This window comes from Mastigoproctus giganteus, chromosome 7, assembly GCF_048544385.1.
Source record: "Mastigoproctus giganteus isolate SK-2022 chromosome 7, ASM4854438v1, whole genome shotgun sequence".
Taxonomy (NCBI): domain Eukaryota; kingdom Metazoa; phylum Arthropoda; class Arachnida; order Uropygi; family Thelyphonidae; genus Mastigoproctus; species Mastigoproctus giganteus.
The window spans coordinates 132,098,568-132,116,883 of NC_143581.1; the positions used below are offsets into that span (position 1 = coordinate 132,098,568).

Here is an 18,316-nt window from a genome sequence, read left to right on the forward strand (position 1 = left end):
TTTATATGCATCCTGTGCATTGTTATTCCCTACAATGAGCCACATTAATTCATCTGACATCCATTTAGGCCTAAAACCTTGAACAATATTTCTTAGTTGGTATGAAAAGTCTAGTAGCTTCCAAGATTAATTCTTTGAATGCTTCCCATTTTGAATTTGCTTTTGGTAGCATCATCAGTTGGTCCCACTGCATAGAATTCAATAACTGTCTCAAACCGCAGTAGCCGCCTTTATGAAAACAAAAACCCTTCCCTTTATTTACCCTTGATTGTAGTTTCATCTTTAAGTAAATCTCACATCAGTACACTGTGATCACTGTCACAGTGACTACACTGCGAAGGAATCACTGTTACTACACTGTGAAGGAATCACTGTCTTGTGGTTCCTTCATCTGCAAATTCCTAATGCATGCCTGATCACTGCTGATGATCAGATCAAGGGTATTATTCCCATTGGTTGCCCCTCGAACATGTTGCTGTAGAAAACAGTCCTCCAATAAATCCACAAAAGTCTTGCTAGTTTGTCAGTGACCAACACACAAGTTCCAGTCAATATCTGGAAAGTTAAAATTCTCCATTACAAGACATTCTGATTTACTGGCCCATTCTATTTCTCTGCACAACTGTTCATTGTATTCATCAGCATTATTAGGCCTATAACATACTCCTACTCCCACTACTCTATAACATACTCCTACTACTTTTGCTTTCCCAGTGTTTATGTCACACCAAACAGACTCAACATTGCACTGTCCACCCGTGTCAACTAGATTCACTTCCTTAGATTTTGTGTTTCTTAACTAACTGCATGACCCCTCCTCCCTTACTACCCTTTCTGTACACATTGTACTCCCTAAATTCCAATTCTGCACTTCTTATATCTTTGTGACACCATGTCCCTGATATCCCACAAATATCTCCCTTTGATGTCTTGATTAGCACTTCAAAATCATCAATTTTATTTACTATACTTCTGGCATTAGTGTACATGCAATTCTTCTTACTCTTAGTTACCCTAACACAGCCCATGTATTTACTTGTTCCATGATGACTCCCAGCAGCTGTTGAAATCCCCAGCAACTTGTTCTCTAGGCCACTGCTCATTACAGTTGAAGCAGTGTAAGAATCACTTTCAGTTCTGCTTACTGCTGCTGTTAATCTTTTAGTCTGTGAATCCTCTCAGACATAATATGACATAAATAATGAAAAAATTCAACACAAGGTTATATGTGTTTTTTAGCTGGTAGTGTAAAAGAAACATTGTGATGAAGGGGTAATTGTTGATTATTCTTCGTTTAAAAACATATAGCCAATAATTCATTTTGATGTCAGCAGATGTGAAAAAAAGTTTTCACAGGCGTTGAAATCAGGTTTTAATTAAATATAAATTCAGACAAAAATATATTAATTACTACAGAAAACGACAAAAGATATAAATTTCAATTAGAAAAGCTATCATTGTGGCTTCCACAAGTCAAACCCTCATTAATTACAGAAAATAATTTTTTACAAATTATTATATCAAGAGGAACTGTTAACTTGTTATGGGAGTTTACTAATGTATACTTATCTAATGTAATGAGTAATAATGGTGGTAATTGGTTAATTTCTAACAGAAAAATCACTTTCACACATTTTTATAGTTTCAGAACACATGCAGATTTGAAAAAAAAAAAAAAAAAATTTATGATGACTTAAAATTTATTTACCGTGGGTTACAAAACAATACTGAACATATAATTGAGTTCAATTACAGAAAATAGTTTTAATAAATAGGCTTTATTTTGACATTATTTATTGAAAGTTGTATTAAAATCGAATAATTAATTTCATTAGCCTGTATTGTTGAAAATAATAGAGTTCACTGTTCATCATTCATTAATTTATATAATATTCAGTAAACTTATCTAATAGTATGAGAAGAAGTTCTTCATTCTCGAAAAACGGACGTAATTTCGAGAATAATGCCATGATTCAGGAATACAGCTTTTTTCGTCTTGATCATTGTAAGTTGCATTCAGAAATGAGTTAACTTTAGAACTGTAGAGAAATTTGCAGTGTTTCAAAGTGTTTACATAGTGATAGGACACTACGTATGGAAGTTAGAGAGGAAATTCGTCATTTCTGAAAGAATAGAGGATTTGAGGCATTTCAAGTGAAACACTCTTGGAGGTAAGGGCGAAGTCTCTTTTTATCAGCTATGTGTGCATGGATGTGAACAACAAAGAGAGCAAAGTTTGAAAATAGTGAACTGAAAATGCATTATTTCATTAAAAATGTAAATAATTTAATTTTTTTTCTTTGATTGTATAGATATGTTATTTTCTTAAATTTGTAAATAATTTTTATTATTTTTATTTTTTAGCTTATTTTAAGAGAGTGAACAATTTTAAAGGAGAAGAGGGTATTTTTAACTAAAAAGCGCCACTGAAAACAGATTATTGCATTAGAAGTGCAAATAATGTTATTTTTTTCAATGTTTTGTAGTTCTTTTAGGGAAAATGAATGATTTTTAAGGCAAAATGGGGTGTTGTGTGTGTGTGTCCTTCCAATGTTGTATTATACTAGATTGTGTGTGTGTGTGTGTGTGTGTGTTTTGTATTTATAATAAAAGTGGAGAAGTGTCCTAGAATCCCCATTCGCTATACTACTACTCTGTACCTGTGGAATAAGTAATAATAGTCTTCTCCTGTTGTGAAGCATTACTTATTCAAGGTAGTGCAATTCCATGGCAACTCGTCGTGAAGGTATTCACATTATGAGATACAATTAAAACGATCTAGTTATCTACTTCGGCAGTTCACTACAAACAAACATATGGCACTAATCTGTTCATTAGTGAATCTTACACGTAGTCTCAGGCTTTATACAAAATAATCACCATTGTTTTTTAATAGACTGGCCCATCTAACTGTCTGCTGAGGTATGTTTCAATCACTTAAAAATGTATAGCTGTCACTGGCACTATTTCACATCCTTGATGATGATGCAATTATGGGAGAACTTTTTACTTACTTAGACTGGACTGGTCTATACCATAAAATATGATCGAAATTTATAATAAAAGTATATCCTCCTCCTTCTTAACCATTGTGTAGGATATATATATATATATATATATCATATAGGATTCAATGATACAACTTGTAGTTTCAATGCTCTTTGTGGAAACCTGGAAGCAAATTGTCTAGATATGAGAAGAAAACTGCTTATGAGCAAGTGCCATAAAACAAGGAATCTTGCCTAACATAATTAATAGTCATTTTATTTTTTAATTATAATTTTGCATGCATTTATTTTTCTCTTTTAGGACTCAAGCGTGTGTTTTTGGAACCATAATGGTCAGTTGATAAAGAAAAAAAAAGGTCACAATGTAAGTACTTTAAGATTACATTAGCATGTGTTTATCTCAACAGTAGCTTAACTGTAATGAAAGTAGTATTCATTGTTTATGTTGCTATTAATGTAATTGGAGTGACTTTTTTATGCAATCAGTGTACCAACACCACTCAACTTGGCAGCAAAACAAAGAAAAATATACCATTTTAAAAAGTTTCTGATCTCTTTAACAATCAATGCATCTAAATTCCAACCCAAATTTCCACCTCAGTCTCCCCTGCTTGTCCTTCGATGCAACATTACACTCTTATTCATTTTCTGCATTCGTGTACATTTTCGCATGTACATTTTCTGTACACAAGATTTACTACTCAGTGATTCCAGAGAATGCCATTCATTTTGACTGATTTCTTCACATTATAGCTTGCTGCCAACCATCCTGTCGATGTTCTTGCCTAGGAATCTGGGAGTGTTTGCACTATATCTAATTGATAGGCATCACATGGTGCAAGGCACCATGTAATTTCTGGCTGCTACATGAACCACTTTCTTCACATAATAAAACATAATTATAGCAACATCCTACAGGTATATTCAGCATCAGATCATCAACAGTTTATATCTTTGGCAATGAACTACTTTCCCTCTTTCCTCGGATACATTTTCATTAAATATCAAAACTAGTCATTCATATATGAAAGATATTCTTTTGGGCTGTTTTTAAAAAATTTCAAATTTCTGTTTCTTTCTATTTGCCTCCAGAGCTCTGTTATTCCCCTTTGAAATAAAACCCATCCAACAAGTATGAACATTCTTACCAATAGAAAATAGTAACTGACAATTGTCAAATTGTGACAAAGTGACTACCCACAATTAAGAGATTTCTCAATAGTTTTACATTTCATTTCTGTATGCAAATTATCCCTTTTACTTTTTTCAAAATTTGCCACGGTACAAAGATGTTTAGATTTCTTGAGGCTTGACGTAGCCAAGTGGTCAAGAACCAGAGTGCATAGCACACGTTCCTTGAGTGGACCGGGGTTCAAGCCCACGACTACTAAATATGATAAAAATTTGTATTGACGATTTATTCTAAACTCTACTGACTTCGTTGTCGTGCCGGAGTATAAACGGAAAAAAATTTTATTATTTTATTGCTCTCTATTTTGCACAGTTATTCTTAGGCTGTTGGTCAGAATTTCTCAGTATGAACATATTTGCATTTCTGTTGCTGCTGCAGCTGCTTTTCAATAATTCATAGTTGGTGAAGACTTTCCAACAACAGAAATATTTAGCATAATATTATGCTAAATTTGTGTGTTGTAAGCATTGACAGCATAATAGCTACTCCTTCCAATGTTGTATTATACTAGATTGACTTAAAAGATGATTCTCTCTGTAGAGCACATAGAAGAAGGTCAAGTTGTTGGTAGTTCCATAGTTGTTTTAGTTAACCTTTACTGAAAAGAGAATAGATGATGTGAAAAACAGAAAGAAAAATGATAATAGCATGCTGCAAAAATGAATGCAGAAACTTTGAAAACAAATTATGGTAGAAAAATCTGTGGTAGAAATTGAAAAGGTAAGTAATGTATGAGCCACAGAAAGTTAAGGTAATATCTTTGATTAATTGTTTTCTCTTCCAACTGTTTGCTGAAATTTTGAAAAAGCATGAGAGAATATTTTTAAGTAATGAAATTGATATTTTGGGTTACGAAGTTTTTTCTTTCTTTTTTTTTTTTTTTAATACAGTGTGTCACATGCTAAATTTTTATTCTTTTAATAGAATGTGTCACATTCTCAAGTTTCCAGATAAAGAGTTGTTTGCTGCATTTTTTTCCATTGGCTCATTTTCATCGAAACTACAGGGTGTTTATAAATTATTCACCTGATTGATTAAAATCACTGAAGTAGGTGAAATCATTTTTGTTACATCTCATATTGTGAACATCTTTACAAACTGCCTGTTATTGCACTACCTTGAATAAGCAATGCTTCCTCAGTTACAGACTGATGTTACTTATTCGTGGTGAATATCACCACCCATGGGTAGTGGATGTCATCACTAGATACCGCCACCCTTGGGTGGTGATATCCGCTGAGAATAAGTAACATTAGTCTTCTCTGCTGGAGAAGCGTTGCTTATTGAAGGTGGTGCAATAACAGGTAACTCATCGTGAAGGCATTCATGATGAGTTGTCTGTTATGAGATGTAACAGAAATGATACCATTTCACCTACTTTTCTGATTTACTATGAACTGAAACGATGCTCTGCACTAACTTATTCGTTTAGTAAATTTCCTGTAGTCCGAGGTTTTCAGCCCTAAACAGTTTTTTTTTTTTTTTTTTGGTTATAGGTATGTTAAAATGGTTTGCTGCAGTTATCAAAGCAACTCAATGAGTATTTTCTCATGTGGCTGGCAGCTTGATCCTAGCAAGCATTCTGACAGTACATCATTAAAATGGCAACAGTACAGGAGAAATCAGTGTGCATGTTATGGCTGTGGGATACCAAATCTCCAGTGACTATAAACAGATGTTTTCAGTCTGAAAACATCCGTTTAGGAATTCCTAAACAATCAAATGAGGTGATAGTTGAAACAGTTTCAAGAAACTGGCAGTATGCTGCACAGGAGAGGAGTAGGTAGGCCTAGTGTATCTGCAGATAAAGTTTTGGAAATTCAGTAAGTGTTACCCAAAGTCGTACAAAATCTATCCACCAGGCAAGCCTGCAGCTGCAAATACTGTGAGCATTATTGCACAGGGTAGTTTGCAAGAGATTGAAACTTTATGCTTGCAAAGTGCAAAATCATCTAGGACATTAAGTCTCATGACAAATCACAATGAGAGAATTCACTGTTTACATTCTTAACCAATATAGACAAATATGATTTGCTGTTTGCATATAGACAGATATGAGCACTTTCTGGAAAATGTTGTGTTCATTTATGAAGCGATATTCAACCTTAATTGGTAAAGTTAACAGACACAATTTTTGGATATGGGATCTGAAAATTCCCATTCAGTTCATGAACACACGAGCATGATAGTCCCAAGGTAAACGTGTGGAACTTACTGTCCTAGATCTGCTCGAATTGTATGCTGCACTTCAGCTGGAAGCTATGCAGCCACATGCGTTCTATCAGCAAGTGGAGTACCACCAAACTGGAGCTCGCATGTGCATGATTTCCTCAATAAAAAAATTTATTAACCAGTTGAATGACCAAGGTGGCCCCATTCTGTGGCCTCCTCATTCCCTGGATATAACATCTATGGATTTATTTTAATGGGGTTATGTAAAGGACAAGGTGTATTAAAAAAAAGTTAACAACATCATAGGTTTAAAAGACCAGATTGAACAGGCAGTAACTTCCATTTCTCAAGAGATGCTTCAAAACACTTGAAATGAAACTGGCTACCATCTTGATATTCTAAATGCTACCAAAGGTGCCCACATGGAGGTTTACTGAAGTCCAGTTGTGTGATAAGAAATTCTTTGAAAAGCTTTATTAAGTGCAGCAAACATACCTATTACAATAAAAGTTTAATCAAGCTTCATAGCCAAGTGAATAATTCAATGTAATTATTAAATATCCACTGCTTTGCTTGTTATTGAAGCCAAATGGTTTTATTTTGTTTTAGGGAGGAAGCATATGGAGTTTGGCAGTCAGTGCAGATGGTTCAACTGTTGTAAGTCTTTTGTATATATTTAAGAATGGTGATAATAATAATATAGCATAATACAAGATTCAGTTAAGTGAAAGCAAGTAAAGAGTTTGCACGGTAGCACCCTGTGCATTCTTTACTCAGTTATTAAAGAATAATTAAAGGTCAGTTTACACTAATGGAATGTCATGATATGATATATCACATCACTGTACTGTCAGTGACAAGATGCTGACCGGGCTTGCTGGATATGCTTGGCAACCCAAAGGTCACAGGTTCGAATCCTGCCTCGGGCTGGGATCAGAGTAGTGCAAGGACTTTGGGAGTTGCATTATGGCCACAGAAGCCAATGTGCCAACAACTAACAAAAAAAAAAAAAAACAGTGACAAGACTATTTATTATTATTATTATATTTTTTTTCATTAGTTCCATCATGCTGCAATTATCTAGCAGTGACATTTCATAACAGTCCATCAGGATGATCATTAAGATCATCCAATGCATTGCTCATGCATAAAAGGGGTATTAATAAGTTTTCTTGAAAGTTGTTGCTGGAATAAAAAAATATAAAAGAAAGAACAGCAAAGCAAAAATAGTTTTAATTCTATGCAAAACTATTCTGTCTTTAGGTTAACAGTGGAAATGTTCATCAGTTCCTTCAAAATAGTTGCATTTGGTTATCACATGGGCTATTCAGCTGTATTTTTTTTTTTTATTTTTTTTATTGAGATTAAGAGTTCCTATCAATAATTAATGTTGTTGGTTGGGGATTTATTTGGTGCATCAGCATCTATGGCCATAATGCACCAAATTAATGTTGTGAAATCAGAAGTGATATTACTGCAAGGCATGATTGAGGGAATGAAAAAAATAGCAGGAGAAATGGTGTGCATGGGAGAACTGTTGAAATTACCAAAAAAATAATAATAAGGAATAAAATAGATAATAAATTTAATGTAGGCGAAACCTAATAAACTATAGTATTAATTTTCACACTACATGGTTGTTTTCGATTAAGGTTATTCGGGTATCTTACTGATACCCATCATCAGATAAAGCTGTTGGGAGAACAGAAAAATAGAAAGATTAAGTTACTGTTACAGTAGAAAACAGGAAATCTAAGATGATTACAAAAAGATTAAATTCTTACCTGCTGACAGAATTAAAACTATTTTTGCTTTGCTGGTCTTTTTTTTTTTTTTTTAATTCCAGCAACAACTTTCAAGAAAATTGCTCTCCTATAAATTAATTGCTGGCAGGCCTCTTACCTGTATGCACACCCAGTTTCTGGGAGCATTGGCAAGAGCAGTCTGTAAAAGATGTAAAAAAAAACACAACAACAACAACACGGACTGGAGATAAGTGCCAATTGTTCACTATGTAACTTGATCCTTATTTGAACTTGTGAAGAATATAATTAAACTAAATCTTTTATTATAATTCAATGTAATAGGTCGTAATACCCTTCCTGGGAATTCAGTATCAACAGTGATGGCACCTCTGTAGCCAGGTGGGCAGGAGCAGCAGCAGTGCGTAGCACATGCTTCTTGATTAGACCGGGGTTCAAGCCCATGACCACCAAATACGGAGGATGCAAAAAGGTCAGGGAATGACCACTACATATCCCCAGAGCAATATGGCCTTAGTTGCTAATGCTCCTAAAAACCAAATAACAACAATCAACAGTGATGTGATGCAAACTCTAAACTTATAAACCCTTACGATTTAAATCCAACACTTCATAAAACTGAATTATTTAAAATTGAACACATATTCAACAAAAAGTTTGTTGTCACTGAAGACCACCTGCTGTCTGACAAGGACTAACATGCTGTCATAGCAGTGTCTCATCTTACAATCTGGAAATATTAAGAAAGCAATTTGGAATTAGTAATAATGATAAGAATTGCTTTTAACAATCCTTTCATTTCTCTCATTGTAAGATGTTTTCAATGCCATCCTGCCCTTTAATCTGATTTTGCACCCAGAAGGATTAAAATAGTAAAGGTAATGTGATGGACTTAATTCTCACGTGCAGTTTCACAAGAGAACAAACTTAATTTTGAAACGAGTGCCCTGGTATTACACTTGCCAGAAAGGATAATTTGGAATTTGCCTAATAGGTGAAGCTGATACATTTCAATACTAACTCCCTCATCAGATAAGTCTGTAGTAGCAGCGTGCAAACAAAGCAGTTGTAAAAAAAGATGTTCAATGTTAGCTGTAATGTAGTATTTAAAATCACAGTTTTCACAGTTGTAATATTGCTAAAGCTATATTTTGTATGAGTGTTGTCACTAAAGACCACCTCCTGTCTGACAAGGATTAACATGCTGTCATAGCAGTGTCTCATCTTTTAAACAAATGGCCAGTTAATCCTTTGTTGCAGCCATCTGTTTGAAAGTAGTTCAGTACCAGGGAAGCTTGTTATGGAGGCAAGTTTTTTGTGCTGTGAGAATTGAGACCATTGCATTATCTATGCAGTTTAAATCCAGCTGGCTGCAAAAGCAGATGAAAGGACAAGACAGAGCTGCAAACATATTATTCTCTGAGACCATATAGTTTTGGCAGTTTTAGAACTTTGAATTCTCTTTTAGTGCTATTTCTTATTCAGTAAACTTAACTTAGCATGAACTGCACTTTCACATTACAGCTAAGTGGCTGGTTGTACGGCTCTTGCATGGGCTGGTGACCAGTTTGACTTTACTTTAAAACAGCTGAGAGTAAAGAGAGATTAGAAAATGCCGACTTAGGTACAGCTGGAAAAATGATTGCTTGATTAAATCTATGGTTAATCTCTTCCACAAACAAGAACTTACTGATACGCACAAACAATTGATTTATTCAACACAACCGAGGTTTTTGTTGTTGTTTGTTTGTTTGTTTGTTATTTGGTTTTTAGGAGCATTAGCAACTAAGGCCATATTGCTCCGGGATATGCGGTGGTCATTCCCTGACCTTTCCGCATCCTCCGTATTTGGTGGTGACCGGCTCAAACCCCGGTCTAATCAAGAAGCGTGTGCTATGCACTGCTGCTCCTTCCCACTTGGCTATGGAAGCGCCTCACCGAGGTTTTTACAGCCATTGTAATTAGTTATACAGCTCATTACTTGCATGACTAAAGTAGTGAGAAAAACAAAAAAACAACAGGTGGCTCAAAGTCACTAACATGGCTTCCAGTACCATACTAACACTGTGACAGGGGAGGCTAAATGAGTGACCTCTCTTCTATAGTTGTAATGGTGGCAGAAACAAAATTTAGTAATCTTTGTTATTAGGTGCACAGTACATTTATTAAATCAAAATGTCATGCAAATTGATAAAGATTGCATGTACCTTGTCATAATTAATGCTTAAGAATAGTTAACCTTTTCTTATTCTTTAATGTGAAAGTACTTTTTCTCTTTAGAACATTCATTGATATTTTGCCTGATACTGTACCATGATCCATTTAAAATTGGCATTATAATATGTGACAATATTTACTCTGTTTTATATTGTCATTTGTTTATGTATAACAAGTTGATCTGTTTTTAACTACTAGTATGATCATTCAGTTAGTATAAATCTTTACAGATGTAAATAAGTTCTGTTATTTCTTAATATTCATTGAAACATGCTTCTCCAAAACTTAGGAGAAGGATATATTGATCCTTCTCTATAAATCGAGAAGGATATATTGATTTGACAGGTATACCTGGAGGTATACCTAGAGGTATACCTGGTATCAGCCACTAGGTATACCTCTCTAAAATGTAGAGTTTACTATAATATACTTTTACTTGAGTTTAAAAAATTATTATTATTGTTATCATTTAACAGCATAAGCAGCATCATGGCTGTTTATTATACCAAAATGGTGTCCCCTTTCACTTGCACTGCTGAATTGGCATAATTTTTTATTATTATAAATCATTTATACAAGAACTATCCTTGTTCCTGTTCAGTGCACATACCACTCAGCAAATTCCAAAGTGAACTGTTACCTGTTTAGGTGTTCTCTGTTAAATAATAAAGAATTCTGCAAATGAGGACCAATGAACACTATACTTGTTCAGGCTGGAACCAATTTGGGAAGTTAGATACTGTTAATACATTGATTAGTTCTAACTTCAAGTAGAAATAAAACTTTGAAATATAAAATGCACATTTCAAGATCTATTAAATTGCTCAGTGTAAATGGCAACTTCACTTATAAGCAAAACACCAGCCTGTGGCCACCAACATATTCCACGCATGTGGTAACCAGTGAAAGCCGGTTCACTGGCTGCTAATAGGCAGCAGCCAATGAATGTTTGCCATCTTATGGTGCTTGAAGCATAATGCTCAATTGTATATATGTGTATAGGTAACATAAAATGAAAAAAAAGAAAAGAAAAGAGGGAGATAGAGAGTGATAGAGGGGAGACATAAGGTAAAAAAAATGTATAACAAGGGATGGCTAATTATAAAATTGATAAAATAAGGATGTTGCCACACAACTTACAAAACTGACCTCGCATCAGGAGTTAACAGCTAAGATTTTTTTTTTTTTTTTTTTTTTTTTTTACGAAAACCCCAAACATGAAAGGTATCAAAACCTATAGTACTTAGTACCGTGCATGGGTTAAAGGAGAAGTATGGGGGGAGGGGGGATGCCGGAAACTTTGCTCTAGAGACTAAACATGGGTTTCACCACTTCAAGCCTCCAATAAGCAAAGTGGTGGTATTTCACCGGTTGATGAAAGTCATCTACCACGCACAATAGCAACATGTGCACAACAAATAATTGCAAGCAAAGTAGCAACACTACTTTGCTTGCAATCCTAGCTGTTGACTCTTGAAAGGCCAGTTTTGTAAGTTGTGTGACAACATTTCGTAGATTTTGTAATTGTTTCATCAATTTTATAACTTTTCATCTCTTATTATATGGCGCCTCCGTAGCCAGGTGGGCAGGAGCAGCAGTGTGTAGCACACGCTTCTTGATTAGACTGGGGTTCGGGCCCGTGACCACCAATACAGAGGATGTGGAAAGGTCAGGGAGTGGCCACCGCATATCCCTGGAGCAATATGGCCACAGTTGCTAATGCTCCTGAAAACCAAATAACAAACAAACAAACTCTTATTATATATATATATATATTTTTTTTTTGGCTAAGGTAAAGAAAGTCAACATGAGAACTACGAGAAACGTTGAATAACTTACACAGAAAATTTGTTTCGTGACACCAGACTTTAGCGCTGCTTGCTCGGTAAACAGATGGCAGGTGTTATCGATCTGGAGCCGAAATCGAGAAGGATATATTGATTTGACAGGTAGGCGTGGCAAACGATGAAATGATTGATGGTGGGCACGACAGACGACAAGCTACTGTGTAGTCGTTGGCTGGCATTATAATGTGTATTTATGAGTAAAGAACGGTGCATAATAGTTTTGTGATGAACGGTAAACAGGCAATAGTAGTGATGAATCTTTTAAAGATGAAAGAAATTTGTAAGGAAAATAAAATGTTGGTTGATTTTTTGATGAAAACTAAATTAATAACAGTTTCGTTTGTTCATTTTTATATTCTTCATTATGTTTTTTTCTCATTATTAAAAGCAGATTTTTGGAGTTCATGAGTGTTTTTACTATACTGTTGATTTAGGTTTGGTTACGAAAAAAGGAAAACGTTTCTTTATTTTTTGTTATATTTCGTAACCTGATCTTAAAAGTAAAAGTACAGTAATAAAAAATTAATATTTTGTTAATAAACAATTTATGTGCTAGTCCACTCATGATTCTAAAGAAAAAAAGGTTAGCTTATCCCTTCCATTTCAGGAGGGGTTCAAGCTCTCATGGGATTCAAGTGGAGATAACCTGACCTTTTTTCACCATTAGGGCATATTATTGAACAAGAAAATAAAAATATAGTCATAAAAAAATTTATTTTTTTATGAATGTATTTCTAAATATGACTGTGATTTGAAGAAAAAAGGTTAGTTTACCCTCTCCACTTTGGGAGGGGGTCAAGCTCCCATGGGATTCTAGTGGAGGTAACCTGACATTTTTTCACCATTATGAAAAGCGCTCATTAGGGCAAGTTACCATTAGTGCTTCTGAGTGCTACTAAACCGATGTTATCGTGTTGTGTTCACGCACCAATCACATCATTTGCCACGCCTACCTGTTAATCAACATATTGTTCTCGACTTTGCTCCAGACCGATAACACCTACCGTCTGTTTACCGAGTGAGCAGCACTAGAGTGCCATATCAGGAAACTAATTTTCTGCGTAAGTTATCTGATGTGTCTCGTCGTTCTCGTGTTGCCTTTCTTTATCTTTGCCATTTTTTTTTACCTTCTATCCTCCTCATTTTTTTTCCTTCACTTTATTGTTCATTCTCTACATAGGTTTAGCATTTGCTGCTTTTGACTGCACTAGACTGCTTCCTCTTTTTTCCATTTTACTGCCTTCTTCTTTCCACTGTCTTGTTGTTCTATTCAACGTGTGTGTGCATGCCTGCGTGCACGTGCATGCTTTATTTCTTATTTTATGTTTTGCTGCTATAAATTTTTGTTATTTGGTTTTTAGGAGCATTAGCAACTAAGGCCATATTGCTCCGGGGATATGCGGTGGTCATTCCCTGACCTTTCCGCATCCTCTGTATTTGGTGGTCACGGGCTCGAACCCCGGTCTAATCAAGAAGCGTGTGCTAAGCACTGCTGCTCCTGCCCACCTGGCTACGGAGGCGGCGCTGCTATAAAGCAATAAACTATTAATTTTAAATTGGTGCTATTGATATGTGCTATTGCAATAGCATTAATGCTATTGCAATAGTTGACAATTAAACGTTATACATACATTATTTTTTACACACATTTTTGCTGGTGTATATATAACTTGGATGGATGCATTTCAGGCATTAAGATCTAAAGTTGCTGACTAACAGTTTGTTGTGTTAGTGGCAGCCAGTTCGCTAATGTTTTTTACAAGTTAAATCCTAATTTTACTAGTTAATTACTGAATTGTATAATCTTATAGCTAAAAAACTATGATAAAAAGCAATAAAAGAGTAAAGTGAAAGAGGAATAGAAAAGGGTAAGGGAGGAAATGGAAAAATACATCCAACCACATGGCATCCCCTGTTACTTTGTCAGTTGCTTTGAACAGACAGACAGATAGCCATACGAAATGAATGTTTCATGTATACTTGTTTCCGTAGTCCCAATAACAGTTTTACTACTATCATTAAATATTTTCACTTTTAGTATAGCAAAAATAAATTTTGATATTATGTGAGCAAATGTTAATTTTGACCTATGTTTGGTGCTTACAGCAAACTGAGATTGGAACCCAAAGTCCAATGGCTGTGCATCACCATAAAGTACTACATCATATGAGGAAAACATAATTTAATTTAACTGATTCAATTACTGGGGGTGAAGCAAGTGTGTATTGAACATGTATATTTGGGATATGATTTTGTTTACACCCGGACTTTTGAGGAAATTTGCGGAGAAATTTATAAAGAGAAAATGGGGGAATTGTTTTGGGGATATAATCCAGAAGGGGTCAGATAGAAAAAATGTTGATTGTAGGATTACTTATTGTAGGGCTTAAATTTGGTAGGGCTTAAATCAGGTTACAGTGCACTCAGTCAACGAGCTTTGTCTGAGTGCAATAAACCCAGGGGGCTAAAGGGGGGCTAAAGATGTTCTGTGGTCCAATTTGGATTAATGTCAGGGTAATGTTCAGCTACACTGGCCTGAATAGCTGCATTCATATGGAATTTGATGAATATAACTGGCATATTATTTGCAACTAAATTGGCTTTTAACTTTACTAATGCACAGTGCTCATTTTCTGGGAAATTACAAATGCATATTGGTCTTTTAGTTTGCAATCTAATTACATTGTTATGCTCTTGTTTGGCTAAAAATGTTTCCCAGTTAGTAAGTTTAATAGCTTGAAATTTTAGGTGGTCTCATTTGTCATAGTGCAGGGTGTAAACTTTATTTTCATTAATTACTATTTCATTATCTAGGTATGTGACCTAGAGATGACTATTTACATTGGTGTGTTTGATAGTCAAATCTGTGGGGATATGTTTCCAGTGCTAAATTATCAAAGTTATTGCAATCGATAACAACAGCATCATCAGTGTACCTGAAGAGTTTAATACTGGTTTTTCATTTTGTACACATAGTAGTGCAAGAAGAGGTTAGCATTTGTAGAGGAATATGATGCAAGAAAGCAAGCTTATACAGCATCAGAAAAAAAAAAAAAAAAATCCCACTTCACCCATCCATTTGCTCCAAAAGTCCGTCCAATTCTTCCTTGAATTTATTTAAGCTATCAACTTCCACAACAACAAGTGTAAGTTTTTTTCAGCAATCAACCACCCACTGGCTAAAGACAGATTTCTACACATCTATTCTACAACTGTCTTTCTTCAATTTGAATTTATGCCCTATCACTTGGGTAATCTGAGCAAGAGAAAGAATCCCATCAGAATTGATGGGATTCTTTCTGATGGGGCTCTGAGCGGTTTGAGGAAGTCAAACCACTCAGAGCCCCCCTCCCCCCTAACACCTCAATTAGATCACCTCATAGGTGCGTAGTTTCCACATGCTGCAATTTGCAAAATATAAACCTTTCTTGGTAAGAGCAACCCTTTATTCCCCTCACCAAATCTCATTGCCCTTCTGTACTCTTTCCAGCAGCTCTACATCCTTCCTAAAATGAGGCTGCTAGACCTGTATGCAATACTCAAGGTGTGGCCTGACCATTGCCCTATACAAATGTATAATGACCTCCTTATCCCTGCTACAAATTTCCTGTATATCATTGACAAGACCCATGAGCTACACTGGTAGCCTGTCTGCACTGTCAGAAAACTTAATATATGACTGCAGTATTATCCCCAATTTCTTTTTCATTCTCCACTATCCTAAGTGTAGTACTGTACAGTTTGTATGTTACTGTGGGTTTACTACTGCCCTAATGCAGTACTTTGCATTTGTCAATATTAAACTTCAGTTGCCACCTCTCAGCCAATTTGCCCAACTTTTCTAGATCCTGTTGATGTAGCATACTGGCAATGCTGGGGTTAACAGTGCTGCTAACCTTCATATAGTCTGCAAACTTGGACATTAAATCTGATATACATTCATCAATATAATTGATAAATATTGTAAACAACAATGGGCCGAACACCGAAACCTGGCGGACTCCACTAATAACATTAGCCTACACAGAACAGTGTCTATTGATTACCACTCTCTATCGTCTCCCACTCAACCATCCCTTTATCCATAGCAGCAACTTGCCCATAATGCCATACTGCTTCAATTTGTACAGTGGTATTCCATGCGTAATAGTATGAAAAGCTTTTCTGAAATCCAAGTATATAATATTGAAATTATTTTTTGCATCCAGTTTCTTTGTGACCACATCATAGTATCCAGTTAGATTGGTCAGACAAGACTTCCCCTTAACCAGCTTATGCTGTCTGATCTATAACTGCAGTCTTGCCTAGATGATCCCGGACTGTCCCTTTAACCAGTGACTCTATTATTTTCCCTGGAATAGAAGTTAAACTAACAAGTCTGTAATTACTCCTATCGCCATTTGATTCCCCCCTCCCCTTTATTAATTGGGATATATTTTCATATCTCAAATCTGTGGGGAACTTCCCCCAAGGATACTCTCATAATTATGGCTAGGGGGTTTGCTTACTTCCTTAACTTAACATTTCACTGTCCACCCATGTCAACTGGATGCACTTCCTTAGATTTTGTGTTTCTTAATTAACGACATGACCCCTCCTCCCTACCTATCCTGGCTATTGTTTCTGTACACTTTGTACTCCCCAAAATCCAATTCTGCACTTCTTATATGTGCGTAACACGATGTCTCTGATATCCCAACAGTATCTGCTGTTGATGTTTTGACCATTGCTTCAAATTCATCAAATTTATTTTCTCCTAGCATTGGTCTGCAATAGGGTAGCAGTTGTCTTTTTTGTAAACTTGAAGGCCAAATCTGAGTTCACTTTAACTGAAGAGAGAGCTCTTCTTACGTACTTTGTGTAGTAATTCAAGTTACTTGCTTAGTTCCGCGGCGAAATGCTGTTCTCGAGTAATAGCATGCTCAAAGAACAAAGCCTCTGATGGCAGCCATATTGGATCGGCTCTTGTTGTCTTTGCAGTGCTACGTGGATGAAGATAAACTGAGTCTACCATTATGGGACCAAGCCAAACTGATCGGAGTTTAATTGCCTCATTTTCTCAGTGTGCTGTCTTCTATTTTCCCCTTTGCTGCAACAACTGTGCTTACTATTATATTAGGGTCACCTAGAATGATAATTCAACTACCCTGTGTATTTTGCCTATAAATTGCGTGTGTTCTCTGGTCGATTTTCCTGTTTTGCTGGACGAAAAACCTCTTTTTTCCAGGGAAACCTTGCTATCTACGCCTCACACTGATTAACTCAGCCAGAGAGTGAAAAAAAACAATAATTATGTTTGTTCATTCAGCCATTTTTATTATTATTACGAGGACACTGGATCATTAGGACTGTAGTATAGGTGTCGTCGTAGTCGCACACTATTCTACTCCCATTGAAAACTTTCAACTCTTTACCCCTCCCAAAAAAAAAAAAAAAAGACAACTGTTTCTCCTATACTCTACCAAGAAAAGTAGCATGTCTGAAAATAGTGAGAAAATGATCAACCCCATAATTGTGTTACTGAAGGCTGCAGAATCTCATACAAGTAATGCAGCCCTCATGGGTAACACAGTTTGTAGGATCGCCATCCTCCCCACACTACGTGGAAAGGGTTTTGGTTTCAGTCCTGTCGATGACGGTAGGAATATTTATCGGCTTTTTTCACGTCGGTCTCAGACGAGGGAAGCATGGTTTTCCATAATTCCATCACATTCCTGTGTCGTGGATCCAAAGCTTGAACGGACCTTTCCACAGCAACCAAAGATGCTCCACGGGGATTCATGTCCACTGAACTGGGAGGTCATTCCATGGTGATAAATTCTGTGGAATGCTCTACAAACCATGTTCTTGTCACCACGGATCTGTGGGGAGGTGCATTGTCCTGCTGGAAGAGTCCATGCCCTCTGGGTGCACGATAATCATGAAGGGATGCAGATGGTCTGCAATGATGGACATGTAGCCTGGTCAGTTCAGAGATGTGTCTAGATAATACTGGAGGCCCCAACGTCAATCCGCAGCATCTTGTTTTCCAGGTTGCTAGTCATTCCTGTGCAAGAATCACTTTAACAATAGCTGCAGGCAGAGGTGAATCTTTAGCTGCTACTCATTCCTGTGCAA

At 36.0% G+C, this 18,316-nt stretch overlaps 1 protein-coding gene across 1 annotated transcript in view; it reads left to right on the forward strand.

Annotated features, from left to right (window-relative positions):
• LOC150083207 (tRNA (34-2'-O)-methyltransferase regulator WDR6) overlaps window positions 1–18,316 on the forward strand; it is a 760,490-nt gene that overhangs the window by 165,001 nt on the left and 577,173 nt on the right. The window contains exons 7-8 of the mRNA XM_090378434.1: window positions 3,310–3,372; window positions 6,982–7,029. Coding sequence (XP_090234560.1) covers window positions 3,310–3,372; window positions 6,982–7,029 — 111 coding nt within the window. The remainder of the gene's footprint in view (window positions 1–3,309; window positions 3,373–6,981; window positions 7,030–18,316) is intronic.